The 23,308-nt window shown below is 53.6% G+C and overlaps 1 protein-coding gene across 1 annotated transcript; it reads left to right on the top strand.

Moving 5' to 3' along the window:
- Nucleotides 1–31: 31 nt before the first annotated feature.
- On the top strand, nucleotides 32–22,543 carry TMEM43 (transmembrane protein 43). Its single transcript, XM_059940463.1, has 12 exons — nucleotides 32–238; nucleotides 11,231–11,380; nucleotides 12,146–12,280; nucleotides 12,869–12,963; nucleotides 13,746–13,795; nucleotides 14,050–14,119; nucleotides 14,870–14,940; nucleotides 15,948–16,069; nucleotides 16,333–16,407; nucleotides 16,897–16,998; nucleotides 18,361–18,478; nucleotides 21,111–22,543. Exons 1-12 carry the CDS (start codon nucleotides 227–229, stop codon nucleotides 21,311–21,313), a joined length of 1,203 nt encoding a protein of 400 aa, XP_059796446.1. The 5' UTR covers nucleotides 32–226; the 3' UTR covers nucleotides 21,314–22,543.
- Nucleotides 22,544–23,308: the final 765 nt, after the last annotated feature.

Genomic DNA, 23,308 nt, shown 5'->3' with positions numbered 1-23,308 from the left:
CGACCCTGGACTACATTTCCCAGGAGGCGGCGCGGCGCGGCGCGGCGAGCGAGAGCCCAAAAGCCCGCGCCCGCGGGGCGGTAACTCTGTGGCGCGTTCCGGGCTCTGGGATTCGGCTGGGTGTGTACCGCTCTCTGGCAGGCGAGAGGCCGCGGGACTCCGCGCTGCGGCCGTAAGCCCCTCTCGGAGCTGAGCCGAGCGAGGCGGGCGGCGACCGGGCCGCGGCATGGCCGCGAACGTGAGTGTCTACTGGTTCGCCGGCCACACCCAGGGCTCCCCGTCTCCCGGCCCCCTCTCCCCGCGGGCGCGCCGCGGCCCCCTGCCCGGTGACCCCCTCCCTCTCGCGCCCGTATCCGGGCCTTCTGGCAGCTGAGCCGTCTGTCCGTCTCTTCCAGCCTGGCGGGACTCCTTGGGGCGCGCGGTGGCGGGGACCGGGCCTCGGGACGTGTGGCTCCGGTTCCCCCCAGCTCCTCCTTTTGTTCCCAGTTCTCGCTTGGGCCCTCGGATTTCTCCCATGTAAGGACCTTGAGGGCTGGACGGGGCCGCAGAGAAGGGGCCAGTCCACTGGGGCGGTGGCGAAGCCGATCCGCCCGGGCGGAGTTGTTCCGCGACGCACTGTCCGGGTGGGCGGTGAGCTCCCCGCTCCAGGGGAGTATGTAAACCCCGGCTGTGATGCTGCAAAGGGGCGTGGGCTAGGTTGGGAGCGGAGGAGTTAGGACGACGGGGAGAAAGGGGCATTTCCCTACGGCCGGGCCCTCGGCCTCCTAGCATGGATTTGGTTGCAGAGGCCCTGGCCGAAGGTGGTGCCCCTGGAACGGCTGCTGGCTGCTTCTCCTTGCAGCCAGCCTTATCTCAGGAATCTTTCTATTTAAGCCCAACATTCATTCAACAAACAGAGGGGCACCTCCCGCCAGGGTGCTGGGCGTGGGAGGAGCTGGTGATTCACACTCCCCTCCTCTGTGAAAGTGTGTGTGGAGCCAGCTCGCGGCCCTGCCAGCCCAGGCACTCCCTTCCTCCCTCCTGCTGCGGTGGAGTGTCTAGCCACTCTCCCCTGGTCTGTTACGCGCTCTTTTCAGGCCCCTCCTCTGTCCCCAAGCGTCCTCTCTGCCTCCCACACCCCCTGAGAAGCCAGGGCTTGTGTCTCCCACAGCCTGGATTAGAGTTGTCTGGGAGGCCGAGAAGCCTTAAATGGTGCACCTAGAGGTGGTCCGTGAGACGCAGGGTCCGCTGCCGGGAGAGACCCAGCCTGTGGCAGGACACGGGCCTGCCACCATACCGCCACCACCATATCTTACAGATGGGGAACTTCCCCGGCAGGGGAAGGCACTTGCCCAGGGTCTCACAGCCAGCTTGGCAGGTCATGGGAAGGTGTGGGGCAGGTTTTGGAGTCAGGCTGACCTGGGGGAAAATGCAGATTCTTCCTCAGGAGTTGTGTGGCCTTAATCTCCTGGGATTTTTGTTTCCTCATGGGAGCAGTTACTGTGAAGTTTAAGGGAGACTGTGCTTGGCATAGTGTCTGGGGCATAGTAGGTACTTAATACATAAAAAAGAAAACAGTTTGTCTTCAGTCCTGGTGGGCAGAGATCTTGGATACATTGGGTCCTGACCTTTGCCAAGGAATGTAGATGAATTAGGGGTCCCTCTGCTGCCAAACCTTTGTTGCTTCACCCAGCAGTGGGGTGCACATTTACAGGGGCCACCAGGCCCTGTGAGGAAGAAAGATCTAAAGATGGTGGGGTGGAGCAGGGAGGCCACAAGATTATTAATCACTGTAAAATCTGTCCAGTGATGGAGTTACTGTTACCATCTCCACTTTATAAATGAATAAACAGGATCAGAGAGGTAGAGCAGCTTACCCAGTGTTACACAGCAAGTGATTTTCAGGGCCTGTATGTCAACCCGTGTTCCCACCACTCACTGCTCATTGATTCGAAGCCTGGAGTAGGGGAGTGGGCAGGGAGGAAATCTCCACGACCATCCATGTTTACTGGGCATTTGGTCCAGAATGTGGGCCGGGTGTGTCATGCCACTCTGCACGCTTGCCAGCCGGAGGGGCACCTTCTTCTCTTAAGGCCATCTTTGAGCCCCTTATCTTGATGTTGGCTCCTAGCTGTGTGCTGAGGGGAGGCCCAGGAGGAAGCCAGGCCTTCCAGCCATCGACTTGGGGACTGCACTGGCTGTAGCGGGACTGGCTTTTCCTGTCCTGCCTGCCTGCCTGCAGCGAGCTCCCAAGGAGTGAGGAACGCAGTCCAGAGCAGAGTGGTAGCAGAGTGGCCTCCAGTCTGCCCAGATTTGAATCCTAAGTCCATCTCTTAGAGGCTGTGTGATCTGGACTGGTGTTGTAACTGCTGAGCCTCTGTTTTCCCGTCTGCGAAATGGGGTCGTGATAGCGCCCACCTCCTTGGGCTTGTCCGTGTCTGGTCTGTGATAGACTGGAGTGTTTGCCATTGTCATCATGATGATGGTTGATGGTCACCTACCTGCCTGCAGCAAATTGCTCCACTAATGTTTCCAAATGGCCTGGAAAGTCAAGACCATTTCTGAACGCAATGGACATCTGGTCCCTGGCAGGCCTGGGCTGGTGGCATTCAGTGACAGTCAGAGAACATGGCACCAGCTTCGTTTAAGCAGAGACTGACTTGACTCTCCTCTTACTCCCCAGTGCCAGGGTGGGCTAGCTTACCCTGAGTGCTCATCTGGGAACCGCTTACATCTTTGTGGCTTTTGTCAGCTCAGCCCAGCCCAGCCTTGGTATCAGTGATGGAGAAAGCTGACTGCATTCCCACCAGCCAGCACTGGCATGGGACTCCCTGTGCCCTGGGCACTGAGCATCCAATAATTATGTTCTCTGGTTCTTACCACAACCCTATGTACTGGATTATTATCCCCATTTTACCCATGAGGAAGTGCCGGGCACAGAGGGGTTAAATCGCTTGCCCAAGGTCTCATAGCTGCTGTGTAGCAGAGCCTGCATTCAAACCCAGCCTGCTGGCTCCAGAGTCCTGCTTTGGATGATGACACTCTGGGTCAGCAGCGGACACGCTAAACTGTGCTTTGTTACCGGCTGGACAAAGCCTGACCCACTGACTCTGGAGTTTGCAGCCTACCATGACCCACCTAGAGCTGCCTAGCTGCCCTCCTCTCCTCCCCATGCCCTCCACAACCCAGCCAGGGCAGAGAGGCCGCTGTTCCCCCTGCTGGGGATGCCCTCACCCCAGGGTCCGCCTCTGAGAGCCCACTCAAAATGCCCCCTCCTTCAGGGGGCCTGCGTTGACCCTCCCAGCTGGAAGGGGTCACTCCTTTAACACTGGATCTACACTGGTGCCCTCTCACCAGGCACTCAGCAAGGCCTGGCACTGTTAGTCGCCCTGACTGAATGGCCCTAAAGCCTCTCTCCCCTACATTCTCACCCCTATGAGGCCTGGCACTGCCCTAAGGAAACTCAGCCTCTATTCGTTGAACTGAATTAGAAATATATCTCTAATAACCTGTTTGTAAAACAATTTGCTAGTTTCTTAAAAAACATGCATCTTCCCTATGATCCATCAGTTCCACTCCTAGGTATGTACCTAATGCCCAGGGGAAATGAAAACACATGTTTCCATGAAGACTCTGACAAAGATTCAATTAACAGTCAAGAAGAAAAAAAGTTAATTCTATTTGAGCCAAACAGGGTTATAACCCAGGAGATAGACTCTCAGAAGCTCTGAGAACTGTTCCACATGTTAGAAGTCAAAGGCACACACTGCAATGAGAAGCCCATGCACCGCAACGAAGAGTAGCCCCCACTCGCCGCAACTAGAGAAAGCTCGCACATAGCAATGAAGACCCAACGCAGCCAAAAAAAAAAAACAAAAAAAGTCAACCTCCTCCCAAGGCTGTGTATACTGACTCAAGTCTCAAGTGCCATCCCCAGCCCACCCCACTCCCCACCCTCGTCATTGTATCCCATTATCCTGTAGTATGTTCTTCGTTGCACTTACCATTATATAAATGTATGTTACATATTTTTAAAAAAAAGTCAAAGGCACAGTCATGTACATTTTCAAATCAAAGGATCGAACATCAAAATGACGTACTGATATTTTATATGAAGTTCATCAAAGACACATTGTCCAGTAGGCACGTACAAAGGAGCAGTAAATCACCATGACTGCCTGCAGAGCTGAGAAAGAACACTATTCTTTTAAGAAGTTGCATTGCTAGCATCAGAAGGAAGGAAAAAAAATAATCTTTACAGTCGAGCAGGTGCTCCTGTCTTTGAGAAGGTGTGGTCAGTGTAATGCACATGCAGACTGCACGTTAGGGAGGGAGAGAAGAGGCCCAAACGCACACAGAGAATTTTATGCTTCAATTTTCATGTCCTGCCTTCAAATATAAATTTCATTTCATCATTTTCCCCCTTTTGATCATTCATCTTTCGGTGGAATACACTAGGTGATCAAATATTTGGTCCCTCGGGGTTGGTGATTGCTTACCTGCCCTGCACCCTGTCCCTTGATGACAGATCTGAATAGCCTGGTTCTTTCTTTCTTTTTAGGGGGTTAGGCTAGTAAAATGCTTGGCAAGGACTGATGGTCAATTGTCCAATAGGACGTATGCCAGTTTTACCCTGCATATGCATTGTGCATACCTATTATATAGAACTACAGATATGATCAATAGTGTCAAGTCGTTAGACATCGTTATTTTAGTTGGAGTTTTTTTTTTTTTTTTTTGGCTGCGTTGGGTCTTCGTTACTGCGTGTGAGCTTTCTCTAGTTGTGGCGAGTGGGGGTTACTCTTCGTTGTGGTGGGCGGGCTTCACATTGTGGTGGCTTCTCGTTGCGGAGCACGGGCTCTAGGCGTGCGGGCTTCAGTAGTTGCAGCACGCGGGCTCAGTAGGTGTGGCACGTGGGCCCTAGAGCGCAGGCTCAGTAGTTGTGGCGCACGGGCTTAGTTGCTCCGTGGCGTGTGGGATCTTCCCAGACCAGGGATTGAACCTGTGTCCCCTGCATTGGCAGGCGGATTCTCAACCACTGCGCCACCAGGGAAGTCCCTGGAGTTTTGAATATACAAGAGGCACAAGAGATTATTACTCTGTAAATGAAATCAATAAAGCCAACGACAATAAGAAAGTCACAAGTGGAGCTTTAAGCCATGAATCCACAGAGTTGAGCCATTTCCCTGAGATTTCACCTGGACTGGGAAGGGGATCCTTCAGTGTGGAAATTGTACTTGGTATGTGAGCTGTTAGATGAGTTGTATTAGAGGACTCATCCTGTATGGAAATGCAGCATTTAGTCTGGGTTATAGCACAAGCTTCTCCTTGCAGGGTGGTGTTAAAAATCAAGAGCTATTCGATTTTGCAACATCACTTTCCCATCGTAGAAACTTCAGAATTGAGTAAATTAATCCTATGGAGTAAACAAACATAGAGGTGTGTGCCGATGGGGAAACATTTTATAGATTATATGTTTTCTAAGGCAGCACTGTTATCTAATACTACATGGGCTAAGGAACTTAGGGATGTCTGTTGGGCTGCAATGCTGCTTGCAGTCTCTTTGGCTGTATGACCAATGGTGCCTGATGATTTCTGAGCGTACCTCTGTTTACATATATTCCTGCCCTAGGACTCAAGATTCCCAAAAGACTTTGCCACCAGATATCTTGATATCCTGCTAACATGGATCTCTTGACTCTGTCATGGAGAGAGAAAGGAGGTTCATCTGCCTCACTGTATAGACAGTGAGGTAACATAATGCCCAACAAACATAAGCCTTTTACCTGCCAGCTGTTAAGACATTTATGTGCCCATCCTTGGGTAGGTGTGTCAATTCCAATACCATAGAAGAAGATAAAACCTGGGGATGCAAGTGTTCCCTCCCAGAGAGCTCTCATGAATAGCCGCATCGATTGGAAGTTTCGCTAACACGGTATTAAACCACGGTCGTTCTTGCAGGCTTTCCAAAAGCTGTCTATATGTTATTTGACATGGGGGAGTTGCGGGCACAAGTTACTTGTGTTTTTCTCTTCAAGACATTTGTAAGTTAAGTAAGAGATGGAGCTCGGGGCAGGGGGTTTCTTGCAGGCTTTCCAAAAGCTGTCTATATGGTATTTGACTTGGGGGAGTTGCGGGCACCAGTTACTTGTGTTTTTCTCTTCAAGACATTTGTAAGTTAAGTAAGAGATGGAGCTCGGGGCGGGGATGGCTGGGGTGTGGGTACTAGCGTAAGTTGTGTCTGGTCCCTAAGGGCTGAGGGTAGTATAGTGTCAGACAAGGCATGGACACATTAGTACATTAGAAAATTTGGACCTGAAAGGTTAGGCCAGAGGGAGATTGATCTAAGTAAGTGGTAACATTGAGAACATCTGAAAAGTCAATGACAGGAGTTATGAGTGCCTGCGTCGGCCTTGTGTTGCCTGAAGAGTTGGATGACAGATCCAACGATCGGTTAAATTTGCCTCCAGTAGCTATACTTTGCAATAGCTGTACTAAGGAATTTTCCTTCCATCTTAAACTCTGGGGCAAAAGCATAGCTAGAAGTAAAACAGTAACTGTCAATTTTGACAGACATTTGGTAAATAGTACAATTGAACTGGTAGGATGGGTCTTACAGGCCTGGTCTGGACTCTTGGGTCAGCTGTCTGCTGCTGTTGTCCCCTCGTCCTAGCTTGGTGGTGCTCATCTTAGTTGAAACAGGGTGTTAGAAACAGGGGTCGAAGTCCATTTAGGTGGAGGGGCCTTTTTTAAAATGAGAGACGTGAATCCATGAATTAATGTCTTTCGGTTTGGCTGAGCATGGATTAGTTAACAATAACGGATAAGGTTCTTTCCCTTGTGGCTGCAAAGAATCATTTATTTGATGTCCTTTCCAATAAACAAAATGACTAGGTTATAATCCATGATCTGTAGGGTTTTCTGGGAGCTCGCTATAAAAAGAGTGAGTTACCAATTGTTTTGTAAGTGCCTCAGTGAGACCCTGACAATAATGTAATGTTTCCCTTGAACCACCATGGGGGCAAGTTTCCAAGAATACTGTTTTCCCCAGAAACCGTTTTCTCAGGCGCACAGTGAGTTACAGGAGGTGCATGCTGGAGTGATGGCCGTTGTGCTCCAGACACTAGGTGGTTTTTTTTCAATCAGGTCTAGACCATATTTCTGTGGTGGGGTCAGAATTCCCCTTTTTGTGGCCATATTTGTTTCTCTTCTTTGGTGGCAATTTCTTGAGCCTGTAGAAGGAAATCTTCTACTGGGTTAGCAGGGTTAACTGAGAACAGTGGCCGTTCTGGAGGCTGGATAGGATGAGTGTTTAAAGCTGCCTCATGGGCGGGGGCATCAGCGAGCTGATTTCCTCTAGTTTCCGTACTGTCGGATTTGGAATGCTTGGCGTAGGTGAAAACTGAAAATTATTGAAAATTACGGTTTCAAGAATCGCTAACCGTTTTGGCAGTCGTGTAACAATAACTCTGCAACCTGTTTTCCATTTTTTTATTAGGTTGTCCTGAAGAGCTTAAAAACCTCGTTGTTTCCATAACATTCCAAAGTCGTGTGTCACTCCAGAGGCATGGTGACTGTCAGTATAAATGTGTGTTACCTGGTCTTTAGGTAGAGTTAAGGCAGTTAATTCAGCTCGTGCTGACTTTGTTCCTGATGAGTAAACGTTTTCAATTATGTCTACTGTAGGCGTTACTGCCTGTCCAGCTCGGTAATGTCCGTGCTCATCCCGTAAGTAGGACCATCTATAAATTAAATTAGATCAGCATTATCGATATGGGCTTCCTGGAAGCGAGAAGATAATTGGTTAACAAAATGCAGTCGTGGTTGTTTTCTTCCTGTGGTGCTGGAAGCAGAGTTGCAGGGTTAAGGTTATTACATGGAACCAAGGTAGCATAAAGCAACGATACTTCATAGGAAGCTAGCTGGCTTATAGAATAGTGCTGAGGGTGGTGAGAGTTTAGAAGAAACTCACCTGAGTTTGGGACATAAATAGTTAAAGGAGACCCCATTACTGTTTCTTCAGTGGCTTTATGTGAGAGCCGTGGCTGAAATAGCCCTCATACAAGGAGGAAGTCCTTTTGCTACCGAGTCTAATTTAATTTGGGAGCATAACAGCAAGTCATCTACAAACGTTTTTGTAAAAGCATCTGTTATTGTGTAGGCATAACTGTGTATAAATGACAGAAGACTTAAAAGCATGGTTAAAGACCTGATTACAGTGTAGTTATCAAGGAAATTTGGCAATTTCTGTGGCGTACAACATTTAAGATACTGTAAATCATGACTGACAACATACCAGGACATTTCAAATTTTAGGAACTTCATATAATTTCTAGAATATTTATAGTAATATATTTAGCCATATAATATAACCTAACAAGATTTATCATTACTCATTTGACAATGTTTCCCATGTAATTTAACATACCACATGAGCCTAATTAGTTTAATATTTCTCTTTGAGCTGTTTAGGGGCCTTCTGAAGCTTCCCAAAGTTAGCTGGAGGCCAAAAGAACTTCATTTAGAATTTGATTTGAGGAAGTTTGTGAACGATATCAAGAGGTTTTAAATGTTTGGCTAAGTAGAATCATAAGTCACTGTGAAACAATATTTATTCACTTAACCAAAGTGATAATAAAAGATTTCAAAAGCAAATACAGAAAGTTACAGCAGATTACTTAAGAGGTAAAGAAATTTTACAGTCAGTTATCAAAAGGAGATCAATATTTCAAGAAAACTTTGTCCTCTTAACAGAAAAAAACAAACTGTAGTTTTCACCATTTCACCTTTAATATTAAATTTCATTCGTTTAATTAAATTCAATCTGATCTTAGTAAGTCCTGGCCATGCATAAAACTCTTTTCTCAGGGTTCCCTTTTTAAAATTAATTTTTAGAAATGTATGCCACTTTATAGTTCAGTCTTCCAACAAAGCACAGAATATATTTACTAATAGTCTCAGACATATTTAATCTCTCTGTAATAAGAGATCAAAGTAGGTAAACATAGACTTCTTTAGCAATTAATGTTTCAGTATTTCTTATTAAGAAAATGATCTAGACATTCAGTGAATTCCATCATTTGACTTAATTTGGCAGAACGCTGAAGTTTCAAGTCACGAAAAATCTGGAGAAACTGTTTTTATGTAGACATACCATAAAACAAAATTATTCTTAAAGAATTCACCCCAAAACTTATTTATTACTTACGAAAATATTATCATACCAAGTTAATTTTCTTGTTGACAAATTTTATAACAGAGATAACATGAGCTTATTAACTTTCAGTAAACCTAGGTACAGTTAAAGTATTACACTTAATGTTTGACTCTAAAGACATGTCTGTATTAATTAAACCATCAATTCTGACTCATTTTCATTCATTAAAGATTAATCCTAGATTATGTGATCCTTTAAAAATTCGGGCTAGTTTAATTACATTTAGAAATATTTGATTTGTACGCATTTACTTTTAAGTCAATTAAGTAAACCTCTTTTACCAATTAATGTTGATAATACCATTTGGAGTTAGAGACGGATCATACATACATACAGACATGCACATATCCAGCCAGACACGGACAGAAGTCTCCTGGTTTTCCTGCTTGAGTTTCACAACGGCCTCCTCTTTGCACACACTGTGCTCCGCCCGCCCCCTTCTTTTTTCCAGTTTTAGAGTCTATTAAGCCAAGGTTGTAGACTCAGGCAGTGTGGGCTGTGTTTACATTTCAGGGACATGATAAGAATTGTAACTTGAGGCTTTCTCCTAGGAATACTTTTGTTCTCTCAGGGTCAGAATTTTGAAAAGATGATTTCTCAAGCCAGCTTTCTCTACAGCGTTGGAATGTCAAAAGAGCTCCATCCTGGCCATTTAAGAGTTAAGATAAGTGTTTGCAAAAGCATTGGTTTCTTCATGAGGCCAGCCAGAGTGGCTGCCCATCAGGGGGCGGGCTGTTCGGCCTTTGAGCACGGTTTCCCATTATTAATTTGGCAGCCCAATTCAGATAGGATCTGAACAACTTTCTGAGGGCGGTGTGATGGATCGAATGTGTGTCTGTCCCCCTAAGGGGTTCCCCTTGGGTCAGCTGGACTCTCAAGCTTCTTGGCTTCTCCCTCCACAGTCTAAAACCACCGTGGATGCTCAGAGCGCAGGGTGATCAGCCTTTATGATGCGCACCTGGCGAGCAGAACTTACTCGGTGGTTGTGCTGGGACTCCCTGTGCGACCGATGCACGTTAAGAGACTTGATCCTCAGACACTTCCCCCAGGTTCTCGGTCGCCTGAGAACGGCTCGTGGCTGGAAGGAGCAAATGTCCCTTTACTTCGGAGCTGAGCATGCTCAGTCTCTCATTTCACTAGCAGTTTGTTCAGACCATGTATACATAATCTTTCCAATTTAAGTCAGTTTTTAAAAGAGACCAGTGAACCCCGTTCACGCCAAAGCTCCTCCAAGGTCCCTGCCTAGGAGATGTTCCAGTACCCCCTTAGGACTCCAAGTCCCAAGAAAAACAGCTCAAGTAAAACTCAGGATGTCATTTAAAGCAGTGCTGTCCAGGTACCAGGAGAACCCACCAAAGTGCCTGAGGAATACGGAGGAGTGGGGCTCCAAGGGCCTGTGCTGGCACCAAGCACCCGTTTGGGGTGGACTCCAGGTGTCCTCTGCTGGCTGGCTCTGATATCCCACCACCTATGCCAAGCAAATGTCCACGAAAATTCAACTAACAATCAAGTGACAAGAAAAAAGGGCATTTTATTTGAGCCAAACAGGATTATAGAATTAAACAGGATTATATAGAATTAAAACTCAATAAAAACTGAGTTTAAATAGGACTTCCCTGGTGGCCCAGTGGTTAAGAATCCGCCTGCCAATGCAGGGGACACAGGTTCGAGCCCTGGTCCAGGAAGATCCCACATGCCGCGGAGCAACTAAGCCCGTGTGCCACAACTACTGAGCCTGTGCTCTACAGCCCGCAAGCCACAACTACTGAGCCCACGAGCCACAACTACTGAAGCCCTTGCACCTAGAGCCTATGCTCCGCAACAAGAGAAGCCACCGCAATGAGAAGCCTGTGCACCACAACAAAGAGTAGCCCCCGCTCGCCGCAACTAGAGAAAGCCTGCACGCAGCAACGAAGACCCAGTGCAGCCAAAAAAAAAAAAAAAAAAAAAAAAAAAAAAACAGTATAAATAAATAGCGAAATTCAATTTATTTATTGAAAACCAATTTTCTTTTTTTTTATGTTTTTTTTTCAGTATTCCAGTATGAGTAACAGGAAAGAACATGTCAGAACTACAACCAAGTCCCAGCCAGGCTTCCTGGAGCGGCTGAGCGAGACCTCGGGTGGAATGTTTGTGGGGCTCATGACCTTCCTGCTTTCCTTCTACTTAATTTTTACCAATGAGGTATGATGTTTGGTGTCCCTCTGTGCAGAATGAGGGTCCCTGCAGTGTCAGGGAGCAAAGGCTGTGAATTCAGAGGCTGGACATGGTAATAAGGGTCTAGATTTTATGGGGGCAGGAGCTGAATTAATCAGAGTGTTTCTTTTGTGACCCCCCTCACGACTGATGTAAGCAGGAGGGGGAGTGGATCTGTTCACACACCTGCAATCCTGGGTAGCATCAGTTTCAGGCATGGTTACCTCCAGGCGTTCATGCTGGGTCACTAGGAGTCTCCATTTCTCCATCTCTTGCCCATTTTTCTCTGTTGTGGACGTTTCTTTGGCAGGCTCTTCCTTTGTGGTGGCAAAGGTGGCCCGGTAACTCCAGGGTCACATCCAAGCAGCTTAGCAACCCCAGGGAAAAGAGGAACCATCTCTTTCTAAATCAGTTTAGCAAAAGTCGCAGGGAGACCTCTCAGTGGCCTCAGTCCTCTCTCTGAACCGCTGCCTGTGGCCAGTGGACACAGGATGTGATTGCCGAGGCCTGGGTCACATGATTTGAACAGGCGTGCGATCGCCCCAAGTGAAGCAGGAGTGGAGGGGAGGAGGAGGCAGAGAAAAATGGGGGAGGGGTGCAGGGCAGAAGCAGCAGCTCTTGCTGGCACGGGCGGTGCTGAGACGGGTGCTGGGTGGCCTTCCTGGGAGAGCGCACGTCCTGGGTTCCTCTTGCCCAGGGCAGAGGGCACAGCTGTGTCCAGTGGTTGAAATCCTCACTCCCCGCTGTGCACAGGGCCGCACAGTGAAGATGGCGACCTTGCTGGCGGAGGGACTCTCGCTGGTGGTGACCCCCGACAGCATCCACAGTGTGGCTCCGGAGAATGAGGGGCGGCTGGTGCACATCCGCGGGGCCCTGCGGACGTCCAAGGTAGGCTTGGCGGTGGTTGCTGACCCGGGGAGGCCGGGGCACATCGCAGGATATTGTCTGATGGAGGATTTGAAAGCGTGGGCCTTGGAGACGGGGACACTTGGCGTGACTCCTGCTGTATCGCTCAGCAGCCGTGTGGACCCATCTTTCCTGAGTCTCGGTGTCTTCCTCTGTCAAATGGGGAGAATAATTGTAACAGACCAGGAGCCGGTTCTGAAGATTGGGCGGATTCAGTAGCTACCCTCCCGGCACAGTCTCTGGCCCAAGGCAAGAGCCTCACAAAGAGGCGCTTTAACAGTGATGATGGGTTTGTGTGTCTGGTGCCAGGTCTCCTGTCTGAACACCCGACACGCTGCGTGGGCACTGCGCCCTTGGGCCGAGCAGCCTGAGCTCTGCGCGCGCGGCTCGCGTCACAGGCTTGCAGGTTCAGCACTCCGGACGGGCAGCTTCCCTCGTCTCCCCATGCGAGCAGCCGCGGAGTTCTCTGTGCTCTTCTGCCCTCTGGACCTGTTTCTCCTCCAGCCCATCTTCCCCCGAGCCGGGCATTCTTGTCCTTTATTTTTCTTGTTTGTTTGATTCTATCTGAAGCTCTTGTCTGATCCAAACTACGGGGTCCACCTCCCAGCTGTGAAGCTGCGGCGGCACGTGGAGATGTACCAATGGGTGGAAACCGAGGAGTCCAGGTGAGGGGCCGGCGGGTGAAGAGTTGGCTGGGGCTGAAGGAGGCGTGGGGATTAGGGTGACGTGCAGGTGGCGCTCACTTTGACACTTCTGAAATTCAAAGTATAAAATCTTCCTATCGGAGAAATGTCCAATTATCCCCCAATTACTGGCTGATGGTCTTGTTTGGAGGTGGCAGGAATCTCCTGCAGAGGGGCTCGGAGGAGAAAGAGGGCTTGGTTAGCTCCCTTCCGGGGAAGTTGTCCAGGGCTGCCCCAGCTCAGGCTCAGACGGAGCTGTGCCAAGTTGTGTCCCATCTTCTCTTCCATGGCGTGCGGGGGGGCGGGGGGGGGTGCTCCTGGGTCATGTCCTATCAGATCTAACAGGAGCCCCAGGCAGGCTCTCATCGACCACACGTACTATGAGTGAGGGTGGAGAGGGGACTCGGGGAGCCCAGGTGGCTCAGTCTGGGGCAGGGCAGCCTCAGGGGCCTCCACAGGGCTGTCGCGGAGCAGAGGGTGCAGGCAGATCGCTGAGCCCACGGGGCACGGCTGGGACACAAGCCAGGGGAGGCCGGTTTCAGCTCAGGATGAGAAAGCTCTTTTCTCTAGTGAGCGCCTGTGAGGCCTGGAGCTGGCTGTTTGCCAGGGAGCACCCTTTTTCTGGGCTGGTGTGGACCAAGCCTGCTTCATCTGGGGAGTCTGACCTGGGAGCCCCGAGGTTGCTTCCAGCCGGAGATGCTTAGAGATGGGGATGCCTCGGGAGTGATGGGCTGACTCTGGTGCTGCCTGTGCTTTCCCTGCAGGGAGTACACCGAGGACGGGCAGGTGAAGACAGAGAGGAGGTACTCCTACAGTGAGTACGGGGCCCCGGGCCTGCGGGCGGACAGGGCACCTCCCTGCACACCTGTGGTCTCTGTCCTCACCAAGCATCAGGCTCCCTGGGTGCTGGCCCTCAGAGCCCTGCTCTCCCATCCATCCAGCGAGGCTCCAGTAGCCGCCCTTTTGGCCCCTGAGTGGTCGCAGGCTTGGATAAGAGGACGTGGGGCCAGTGAGCCTCAAACCTGAGGTTTACCGTGGTTTCTGCGTTGTTCCCTCTGCCTGAAACAGACACTGAATGGAGGTCGGAAATCGTCAACAGCAGAAACTTTGACCGAGAGATTGGCCACAAAAACCCCAGGTGAGAGCTGGGTCCCCAGGCCTGAGCGTAGCCTTGTCGGCCACTAGCAGGTACCCAGCCTCAGCTTCCTCATCTGAGTAATGGAATTGAGTTGCTTCTGTCTCGTGAGCTGATGAAAATGTGGGACAGGGTTCCGAGGTCAGGTCCTGTGCTGGGCACCAGGAACACAGAGGCGAGACCTGACACCCCTGGCCCCAGGCGACCTCCCCTCAAACAGGTCATGGGTATAAGGCTGGACTGAATGCCTGGAGGGGTCGTCATCGGTTGGCGTGGATGGGAGGACAGTCAGCAGGGGTTTTCAGGAGGCAGCAGCTTTTGACCCGGCCCTGCGGGGGTTCCGGCAGAGGAAGGTTAGCTCAGGGGCAGGGATGGGGGTGATGAGACAGGCGTGACGCTGGGCTGGGCCAGGGAGGGCCTTGAATGTGCACGGTGGGGTTTGGGTGCTAGCCGGGCTGGGAAGGGTCAGGAGGGTGTGAAGTCCGTGGAAGGGCCATCTGAAGGCTGGGGGGCAGGATGGGACACGCTGGCAGGGGTCCAGGCAAGAGGGTAGGAAGCTCTGGGGGACGGGAGGCTGCAGGAGGCTGCTCCTTCCGGGCAGAGGCTGAGGCAGGGGGGGAAGGACCAGACTGTGGGCCTGGGCTGGACGTGCAGGAGCCCTCTGCGTTGGGACCCTGCCCAGCACAACCCACAGGGACCCGAGCAGCGCCTGCCCGGCGCCCTCCTTCACCAGCAGCTCCCCCTCTCCCACAGTGCGATGGCCGTGGAGTCATTCACCGCAACAGCCCCCTTCGTCCAGATCGGCAGGTTTTTCCTCTCGGCGGGTGAGTCTCAGGCCCCTTTAGATGAGCCAGCATCGACCCGGGGCCCTGCACTTCCACCTGGCCGCCTCCCAGGAGCCGGGGCCCTAGCACTCAGCCCTCAGATGCTTAAAGGGATCCCCTGCTGCCCTGGGCATGGGGTCAGCCGGCGCTTTTCCAGCATCATACTTTGGGCCGAGGCCAAAGGGCAGGTGTGTCCCCAGGAGGTGGGGAACCATGTAGAAGCCCTCCTGAAACCCATACCAGGGAGCAGCTGCCAGGTGCTGCGTCCTTATCGGGCTGACCAGGCAGAGCTGAGAGCCCTTCCTTGGCAGCCCTGGAGCCGGCAGCACAGAGAAGGCCCCAGGGCTCCACTTGTGAGCCCCACTGGCGCCCAGCCCTGTGCTCGGGGGGGTGCGGTTCATCACAGGCCCCGAAGGGACGCTAAAGAGAGGCTTGCGAGGGACAGGGTGGCACCCCTAGCCACAGAAACTCCTGGGGCTCAGTCCCTGCGTCTGACCCAGGAAGGACGGAGAGAAGACACTTAGGTGGCAGATAGCCAGCGGGACGGGGGAGAGACTGCGTGAGCCAGGGCCTGGCTTGTCTGCTGTCTGCTCTGGTGCCAGCCATGCCAGCCATGCCAGCCAGCCCCAGCCTCGTGCTGTTGCTGCAGCAGGGAAGCCAGGCCTGGACACAGATGACCAGACCCAAGGTGGAGTGGCTGCCAGGCTAAGGCCCTTCCAGAGCTGTGGTCACTCTGACTGATGGGGAAGAGGGGACAGGGAAGGCTTCCTGGAGGAGCTGAAGACTGAAGGGGGCTGGCATTGCGGAAGGATGGAGTCGGAGGAGGGACTCTGGGTGGGAGACAGCGTGTGTGGACACCCCGGGTGTGTGGGGTCCCCGGGGGGCGAGCCAGGAGGTGGCCACGTGGCTGGGCTTGTGAGGGTGCTTGGAAAGGCCGTCCGGCTGAGGGTTTGCAGCCAGGAGCTGCAGTGGACTCAGCACTGTTTCTAACTGCCCGCCTCTCTCAGGCCTCATCGGCAAAGTGGACAACTTTAAGCCACTGAGCCTGTCCAAGCTGGAGGACCCACACGTGGACATCATTCGCCGGGGGGACTATTTCTACCACAGTGAAAACCCCAAGTACCCCGAGGTACCCAACGGGCTTGGGCGCTCAGATGGCAGAGGTCAGGGCCCCAGAGTCCCGCCCCCGACAGCGCGCGGGACTCAGAGCCCAGCTTCAGACTCTGGTCCGGTTCCGGTGAATCACAGCTACACTCGCCCAGTGAAATTGGAGGGGAGAGGCTTTCCGGGCGATGGGGCCACCTGGGCAAGGGCGGAGGTCGTGGGAGTGGGGCGCGCCATGGGCCCAGCTGACGGCTCCTGCCTCCCTCACTTGCTTCTCTTCCACCCCAGGTCGGAGACCTGCGCGTCTCATTTTCCTACGCAGGGCTGAGCGGCGATGACCCCGACCTGGGCCCAGCTCACGTGGTAATCAGCTCCCCGGGCCGACTCGGGGGGTCCTTCCTGGGCGCAGACGCTGGGGCCCAAGCGAGGGCTGTGGGCACCCCCCCCCCCCACCCGTGTACACACGTGCCCTGTGCACGTCCATGGGCCCCAGGCTGAGGGCGCTGTGCTAGGGGTCTTGCAGCTGGGCCCGATGAGGTTTTTCCAATCGCGTGCAGCCCCTCTGCCCCCAGCCCCGGCTTCTGCTTTGTAGAGACTTGGTCCCACGTTCCTGACCCCCTCACCCCGGCCCTAGCCCCTGCTTGGCCCTGACACGCGCTTCTGCCCGGGGTCCTCCCCGGAGCTTCAGATTGAGTGGCGAAGTGGGAGCTGCCGTCCCCCGGGCCGACGTGGAGGCAGAGGCTCGGGGTGGCGTGGGTGTCCCCGCTCGCTGCCTCACTGGCACACGGTGAGGAGGGGAGCTGGGCCCGCGGGTGGTGGCCCCGCAGCTCTAAGCCTGAGTTCTCTGACCAGGTCACCGTGATTGCCCAGCAGCGGGGTGACCACCTGGTCCCATACTCCACCAAGTCCGGGGACACCTTGCTGCTCCTGCACCACGGGGACGTCTCAGCAGAGGTGAGTGGCCCCTGTGCACCTGTGTTCTGCCCTCCAGTGGCATGTCACAGACTGCCACCACGGAGGCAGACCCAGGCCCCGAGGCGAGAGAAAGCTGTAGAAGGGGTTAAGTCTCCCTGTGTGTGCAGCCCGTGTCCCCGAAGCGGGGAGCAGTGGGCAGAGCCCCTGCAGCCTGGTGTGAGGGGCAGACGCTGAGCCCACGGACATGGAGACAGCAACCTCCTGTGGCAGCGGGCAGCAGGGGACATTTCTGCTGAGTCCCAAGTGAGGAGAAGGGGCCAGTCAGTCGTGCTGGCAGGCCAGGGCCCTCCTTGTCGGGGCCAGGACGCCGGGTGGCCCTACGCAGGGAGGGGCGGGCAGAGGCCCGTGAAGGCTGAGTGTGAGCTGGGGTGAAGGGGTTGAGCTGCGCGGCCCCAGGACCAGGCGAGTGAGGGCGGGCGCCTCCAGAGAGACCAGGGCACCCACCCCATCTGTAAAACGGGGTCATGCCTCACCCCAGCCCTGAGCAGAAGGGGTGCAAAGATGTGCCGTTAGTTCAGCGCCTGCCTTAGAAGTTAGCCTCTCCTCTCCGGGCAGGAAATCCTTCTCTTTAGCAGAAAGTGCGCTTGCATGTTGTTGATGAGCACAGCGTATCCGTGGAGGGCCGTTCTGAACCTGCCCTCTCAACCCATAGTTTGGAAGGTTAAGGTAGTGGGCAGGTGGCAGGGCTTAGCTGTGACCTTTTGACCCGCTTATTGGGCGGTCAGCTGTCGTCCCTCCCTTTGGCCCCCAGTCCAGGCGGCGCTGGGCTGTGCCTTCTCCTTCTTGAGCTTGGGACGAGGGTGTGGTCAGGCTGCGGCCCAGAGCCAGTTACCAACCTCAGGGCAGGGCTGGCCCCTCCCAGCCTGGCGACTGTGAGTCACCCTTTCTCAGGCAGCTTTCAGGGCCCCAGGGAGTTTCTAGAATCAGGAGGCCCAGCCCAGGCCTCTGTCCCGGGGCTCCAGCCTCCCGCAGGTGGGGCCCCGGTCTCAGAGCTGCCCCCCAGAGAGGAGTGCTGGGGCTCGTGGCTTGACGCCGCGTGGGGACAGATGACCCCCGGAAGGCGCTGCTGCGGCAGGAGCGTCAGGTTTATTCGGTGAGACGCTGGGCTGGCGGCTCTTGGAGGAGGCGGGCTGTGATCTGAGGGCCCAAACCTGCCTGCTCTGTGCTGCCAGGTGGGCGAGGTACGTAGGCCCGGGTGGTGCCCTTTCCTCCCTCTGGTCTGTCCAGAAGCGCAGTGGCTCGTGGGTCAGCCCAGGCCCCTCGGCTCTGGCCCTGCCGACTGGGTAGGCTGGTGACCCCCCGGAGCTGAGACGTGACGGCCCCTCCCCTCTTGTCCTGCAGGAGGTGTTTCGTCGAGAACAGAAGAGCAACTCCATGAAGACGTGGGGCCTGCGGGCGGCTGGCTGGGCAGCCATGTTTGTGGGCCTCAACCTCATGACGCGGATCCTCTACACTCTGGGTAGGTGGGGAGAGACGGGGCGTCCTTGGCCCCTCCCACCGCCGCTCTCCCTTCCAGCCTGGTGGGGTGCACTCAGCCCATCCTGTGCCCCCAAGGCTTTGGGACAAGTGAGCAGGGGAAGCAGGATGCGGGTCAGGATGCTTCCGGGGTAAGAGCGGGCGGATGCCGACCCCCGAGGCTGCGGGTTTCCCCGCTCTGTCCACCCGCCCATCCCCTCAGCCCTTCACCCCTTCATCGCACAGCCGAATAGCCGTGCTGAGGAGGCTGGCCGGCCCGTGCCAGGCCTGAACAGAGCTCTGGATTCCTTTCCTGGCCCGGCTTCGGTTTCCTCACACCTAATTTGCAGAGTTCTGTGAAATGTTTGGCAAATAGGAAACACTCAGGAACTGTTATGCTTCACCCCCACCCCAAATCCTGGGCTAGACTTGGCACGGCCACTGGCAAGTCTGGAGCGCAAGGGAGAGCATGCCGGGCTGCCCATGGCCCAAGGTTGACCCGCTTGAGCCCCAGAGCTGCCCAAGTGGGCCAGCCTGGCTCAGGAGGACCGAGTGCCCGGGGTGATTGAGTGCTGGGCCTTGGCTGCTCTCCGGGAGGATGGGGCTCCTCGGGGGATGCCCCGTCCAGTCAGATGGTTCTGCCCACCGTCTCTGGGCCCGGAAACCCGTCCCCCGCTTACCCTCTCCAGCTGGGGAGAGTCTGGCTGCAGTACACGCAGACTGTCAGATCGTTTTACAGCTGGGAAAACTGACGTGAAGGGAAAGGAAGGCTGCTTCCCTTGGACAGCTGAACTGTGCTCAGAAAGGCAGCCGCGTCTTGGGCACAATCGCTAGGTCCTTCGTGGCTGTGACCTTGGACAGGCTGTTTCCCTCTCAGAGCCCAGTTCCACCATCGTCAAGTTTGTCTCAGAGGGCCCTCCTTTGACTCTCCGACTGGTTCTCTCCACACTGGAAGGCTGATTCTCCAGAGTCAGAACAGACATGAGAGCACAGAGGGACAGTGCAGGGGAGGGACTCAGGAAGCTGCAGCGCAGGGCGCCCGTTCACACCTCCACTCCTGTGATGAGCACTTTCCGAGTGCCTGCTGTGCGGAGGACGCTGCTCCGGGCCCCGGAGGCCACGCAGCCAACAGGACGGACAAGGTCCCTGTCCTCTCGGGGCTTAGCGCGGAGACTAAGACCTGAGGCTCTGCACTCAGACAGTCTTTTTTTGTTTTTTTAGTTGTATTTATTTATTTTTGGCTGCGTTGGGTCTTTGTTGCTGCACGTGGGCTTTCTCTAGTCGGGTGAGCGGGGGCTACTCTTCACTGCAGTGCGCGGGCTTCTCATTGCGGTGGCTTCTCTTGTTGCAGAGCACGGGCTCTAGGCTCGCAGGCTTTGGTAGTTGTGGCACGCGGGCTGAGTAGTTTTGGCTCACGGGCTCTAGGGCGCTGGCTCAGTAGTTGTGGCACACGGGCTTAGTTGCTCTGCGGCATGTAGGTTCTTCCCGGACCAGGGCTCGAACCCATGTCCCCTGCATTGGCAGGCGGATTCTTAACCGCTGCACCACCAGGGAAGTCCCACTCAGACAGTCTTAAGTTTAAATCCTGGTTATGCCACCTTCTAGCTGTAAGTTTAACTCCCAGGCCTCAGTGATCTTGTGGGTGAACTGAGGTTAAGAGCAGTACCGGCCTACGCCGTGGAGCAACTAAGCCTGTGCGCCACAACTACTGAGCCTGCGCTCTAGAGCCCATGTGCCACAGCTGCTGAGCCCACGTGCCACAACTTCTGAAGCCTGTGTGCCTAGAGCCCGTGCTCCGCAACAAGAGCAGCCACGGCAGTGAGAAGCCCGCGAAGCCCGCGCACCGCAACGAAGACCCAACGCAGCCAAAAATAAATTAATTAAAAAAAAATGTTTAAAAAAAAAGAGCAGTACCAGCCTTACAGGGTGGGCGGGGTGTGGTGTGACGCATGGTCCCACGGTCAGTGCCCAAACGTGACGCGTGCTTGTGGGGGCCGAGTGGGGGCCCTGCCGTCACGGCAGACACCCGGGCCGGCCGTGCAGACCCAGCGGCACCAGATCCCTGGCCCGTGGGAACTGAGTGCAGACCCCCCAGTGGACGATGGCTATGGAACGCCTGCCTGCAGAGGCCAGGAGGCCAAGGACGGGTAATTCCACCAGGGTTGACGGATCTGAGACTGTATCACGTTGGGCGGTAGACTGCAGGGTCCTCGAGGTGGGCGGCTCGGGCCCGTTGAGTCCCCTCAGCCCCTCCGTGGAGCTGGGCGCACAGGTAACTGGTAACGGCTTGGGTGACCGAACAGGCCCCTCCAGGAAGGGCTGAGGGGGCTTCGGCCCCGCCTGCTTTGTGAGGGGCAGCAGCCGGGTGCTCGCCACCGTCCCGGGAGAGTCTCTGTTCTGCCCTCAGCACACGAGGCCTCAGAGCACGACCACGCGCCCTGCCTGGGGCTGGGACGGGCTGCAGTCGGGAGCAGGGCTCCTCCTCGTGTGAGCTCCCGGCTCCCTCAGGCCACATGCCCCCCACCGCTTCCTCTTCCTCCCCACCTGGTCCAGAGACAGGCTGCTGGCTGGCGGGGCGGGGAGAACAGCAGAGCACGGGGGCCTGGGAAGCCTCACTACCTCTCTCTTCTCCACAGTGGACTGGTTCCCCGTCTTCCGAGACCTGGTCAACATTGGCCTGAAGGCCTTTGCCTTCTGCGTGGCCACCTCGCTGACCTTGCTGACCGTGGCCGCTGGCTGGCTCTTCTACCGGCCCCTGTGGGCGCTTGTCATCAGCTGCCTCGCCCTGGTGCCCATCATCATTGCTCGGACACGGGTACCGGCCAAAAAGCTGGAGTGAGCCGGGGCTCCGGCACCCACTGGACACTGCCTGTGCCTCGGGACCCAGGTCATCCCCTCCCCCAAACCCACGTCGGTCTTGGATTCCGCACGTGCCCCACTCAGGTGGCAGCCTTGGCAGTGCGCACGGGTGTCGGGTTGGCGTCCATCAGTTAGCACTTCGCACCCCTTCTTGCCAGCGGGCAGCTTTGGTGGCAGGAGGCGGCTCCTGTCCGGCAGCGTGACACACGCCCTCCTGCTTGTTTCCTTTCCTTCTCTTGGGGCCGTGCGGCCACTCGCGTGTTTCATTTAGCTGATGTCTGCCGCGGTGGTGACACTCAGACCTGGGGACAGTGCCAGGCTCCACCACAGCCACCGCCATGCCCACGTCCCAGGACAGGGCGGCAGGGGTGCCACAAACCCACTCTGCGCATGGAGCTTGATTCGGTACTTAAGAGAATCAGGGGGTGTGGTGATGAGGAAGGTGGACGTTTGTTGGGCTTTGCACGCACGTTACCATTTGGCAGAATCTTTGTGGCGTGTAGGACCTCCACAGGCCTGGTTGTTTCTTGCCACTTCATTTCTCTGCACGTAGCTCCCCGACCTGCCCTAAGAGGGCGCGGTTTCAAGTCAGATCTAGAAAACAAACACCTCCTGAATGATTTACGTCTCAGACTGTTACAGAAAACCCCCTTTCATCTGTCAGTTGAAGGTAGTTCAGAGCACAGAAAGTTCAGTGGGGCTGTTACTTACCTGGCTGAGAAAGTTACCTGTCGGTATTCTGGGTCCCTAAGAAGCTTTTCAAAGCTTCAGGTGCTTTGAAACCAGTGTTAGCAAAAGGCTCGTTTTCCCTCTGGGAGGAGATTGGGGTCTCTATCCGGGAGAGAAAGGCATTTCCTTTCATCCTCTGGCATCAAAGCCCAGATTTTCTTGAAGATGATTTTGAGTTTTTAGTCAATTATCCTAAGTGGGCTCCTTCGTGGTGACACCCCACCCACCAACCAAAATCAGGCATCAGAGGCTGCAGATTTGAAAGCTCTCTGGCCTGGCTCTGTTCATCACAGGTGTGCTTTTGACATTAGCATCTGGGCCTCAAGTGGCCGCTTCTGGGTGATATATGTGTTCAGTGTCCACAGCTTTATTCCTAAATCAAATCTACCCATGCTTATTTAATTCACAGAGTTTAAGTTTCCCAACTACTCTCAACACCCTTTGAAAGATAAAAGTATGTTGTAACATTGATGTCTTAAAAGACTTGTGTGTCCTTTATCTTTCAAGTATTTGGAAATTGTTGTGTTTCGCTGGGAGTGGCTGCTTTAGTGGAGTAAGTTTGGTAGCTGAATAGGGCTTAGAACTTCTGAAACTCAAGAGCTAATAATCTCTCTCGTTGTTCTGGGCATTTGTGGTATAAACTGAGATTTTTCATGTTCAAAACAGCCAGCCCCAGCGATGAGTTATCTGGGTTTAAGGACTGAAATAGTGTTCACTGTTGCTTGTTAAGTGAACAGTTTCTTCGATCTCTCAACTCTTAAAGATGCTTTTGGAAAGCACAGTGACGAGATGATGGCTAAATACAAAATCCTTGATATTTGGTTTGTGTAATATTTTTCTGGTACATATTTTAAATTACTGCCAATTTCAGGTGTTCTTAAAGACCAAAATCATGTTAAGAAATATTTCAAGCCTTTGGGAAATCATGATGAAACTTGTATTATCTTTGTATTTTTGATAAAAGTTCAAAATAAATTTCTAATTATCTTTTGATACAGGAACTTGCCATTATCCCCTTTTTTTTTTTTGCATTCTGTCTGAAATTTCTGTCTGAAAGAATTCAGCCATAGAATTTATTAAGAACCCTATCAATTTTTGGAACTTAGGTTCTAAATTGCTTTCAATTTTTTTGAGAAGGCACCTCAATATCTCTAGCACTTAGAAACCTACTCTGGTTTGTGTGGACTTAAGAGCGGCTCCCCTCCCACCTTTGCCAGTCTTCAGATCGTTCTCAGAGGTGGGAGGG

Source organism: Balaenoptera ricei, chromosome 11 (assembly GCF_028023285.1).
Source record: "Balaenoptera ricei isolate mBalRic1 chromosome 11, mBalRic1.hap2, whole genome shotgun sequence".
Taxonomy (NCBI): domain Eukaryota; kingdom Metazoa; phylum Chordata; class Mammalia; order Artiodactyla; family Balaenopteridae; genus Balaenoptera; species Balaenoptera ricei.
The sequence above is the reverse complement of the archived record's forward strand: the minus strand, read 5'-3'. Positions and strand labels throughout refer to the sequence as shown.

What these genes read in the sequence shown, in the direction of transcription:
- TMEM43 (XM_059940463.1), top strand. An exon ending in AGAGAGGAGGTACTCCTACA is followed by an intron (nt 13,796 to 14,049) that starts GTGAGTACGGGG and finishes TGCCTGAAACAG; the next exon opens with ACACTGAATGGAGGTCGGAA. An exon ending in ATTGGCCACAAAAACCCCAG is followed by an intron (nt 14,120 to 14,869) that starts GTGAGAGCTGGG and finishes CCTCTCCCACAG; the next exon opens with TGCGATGGCCGTGGAGTCAT.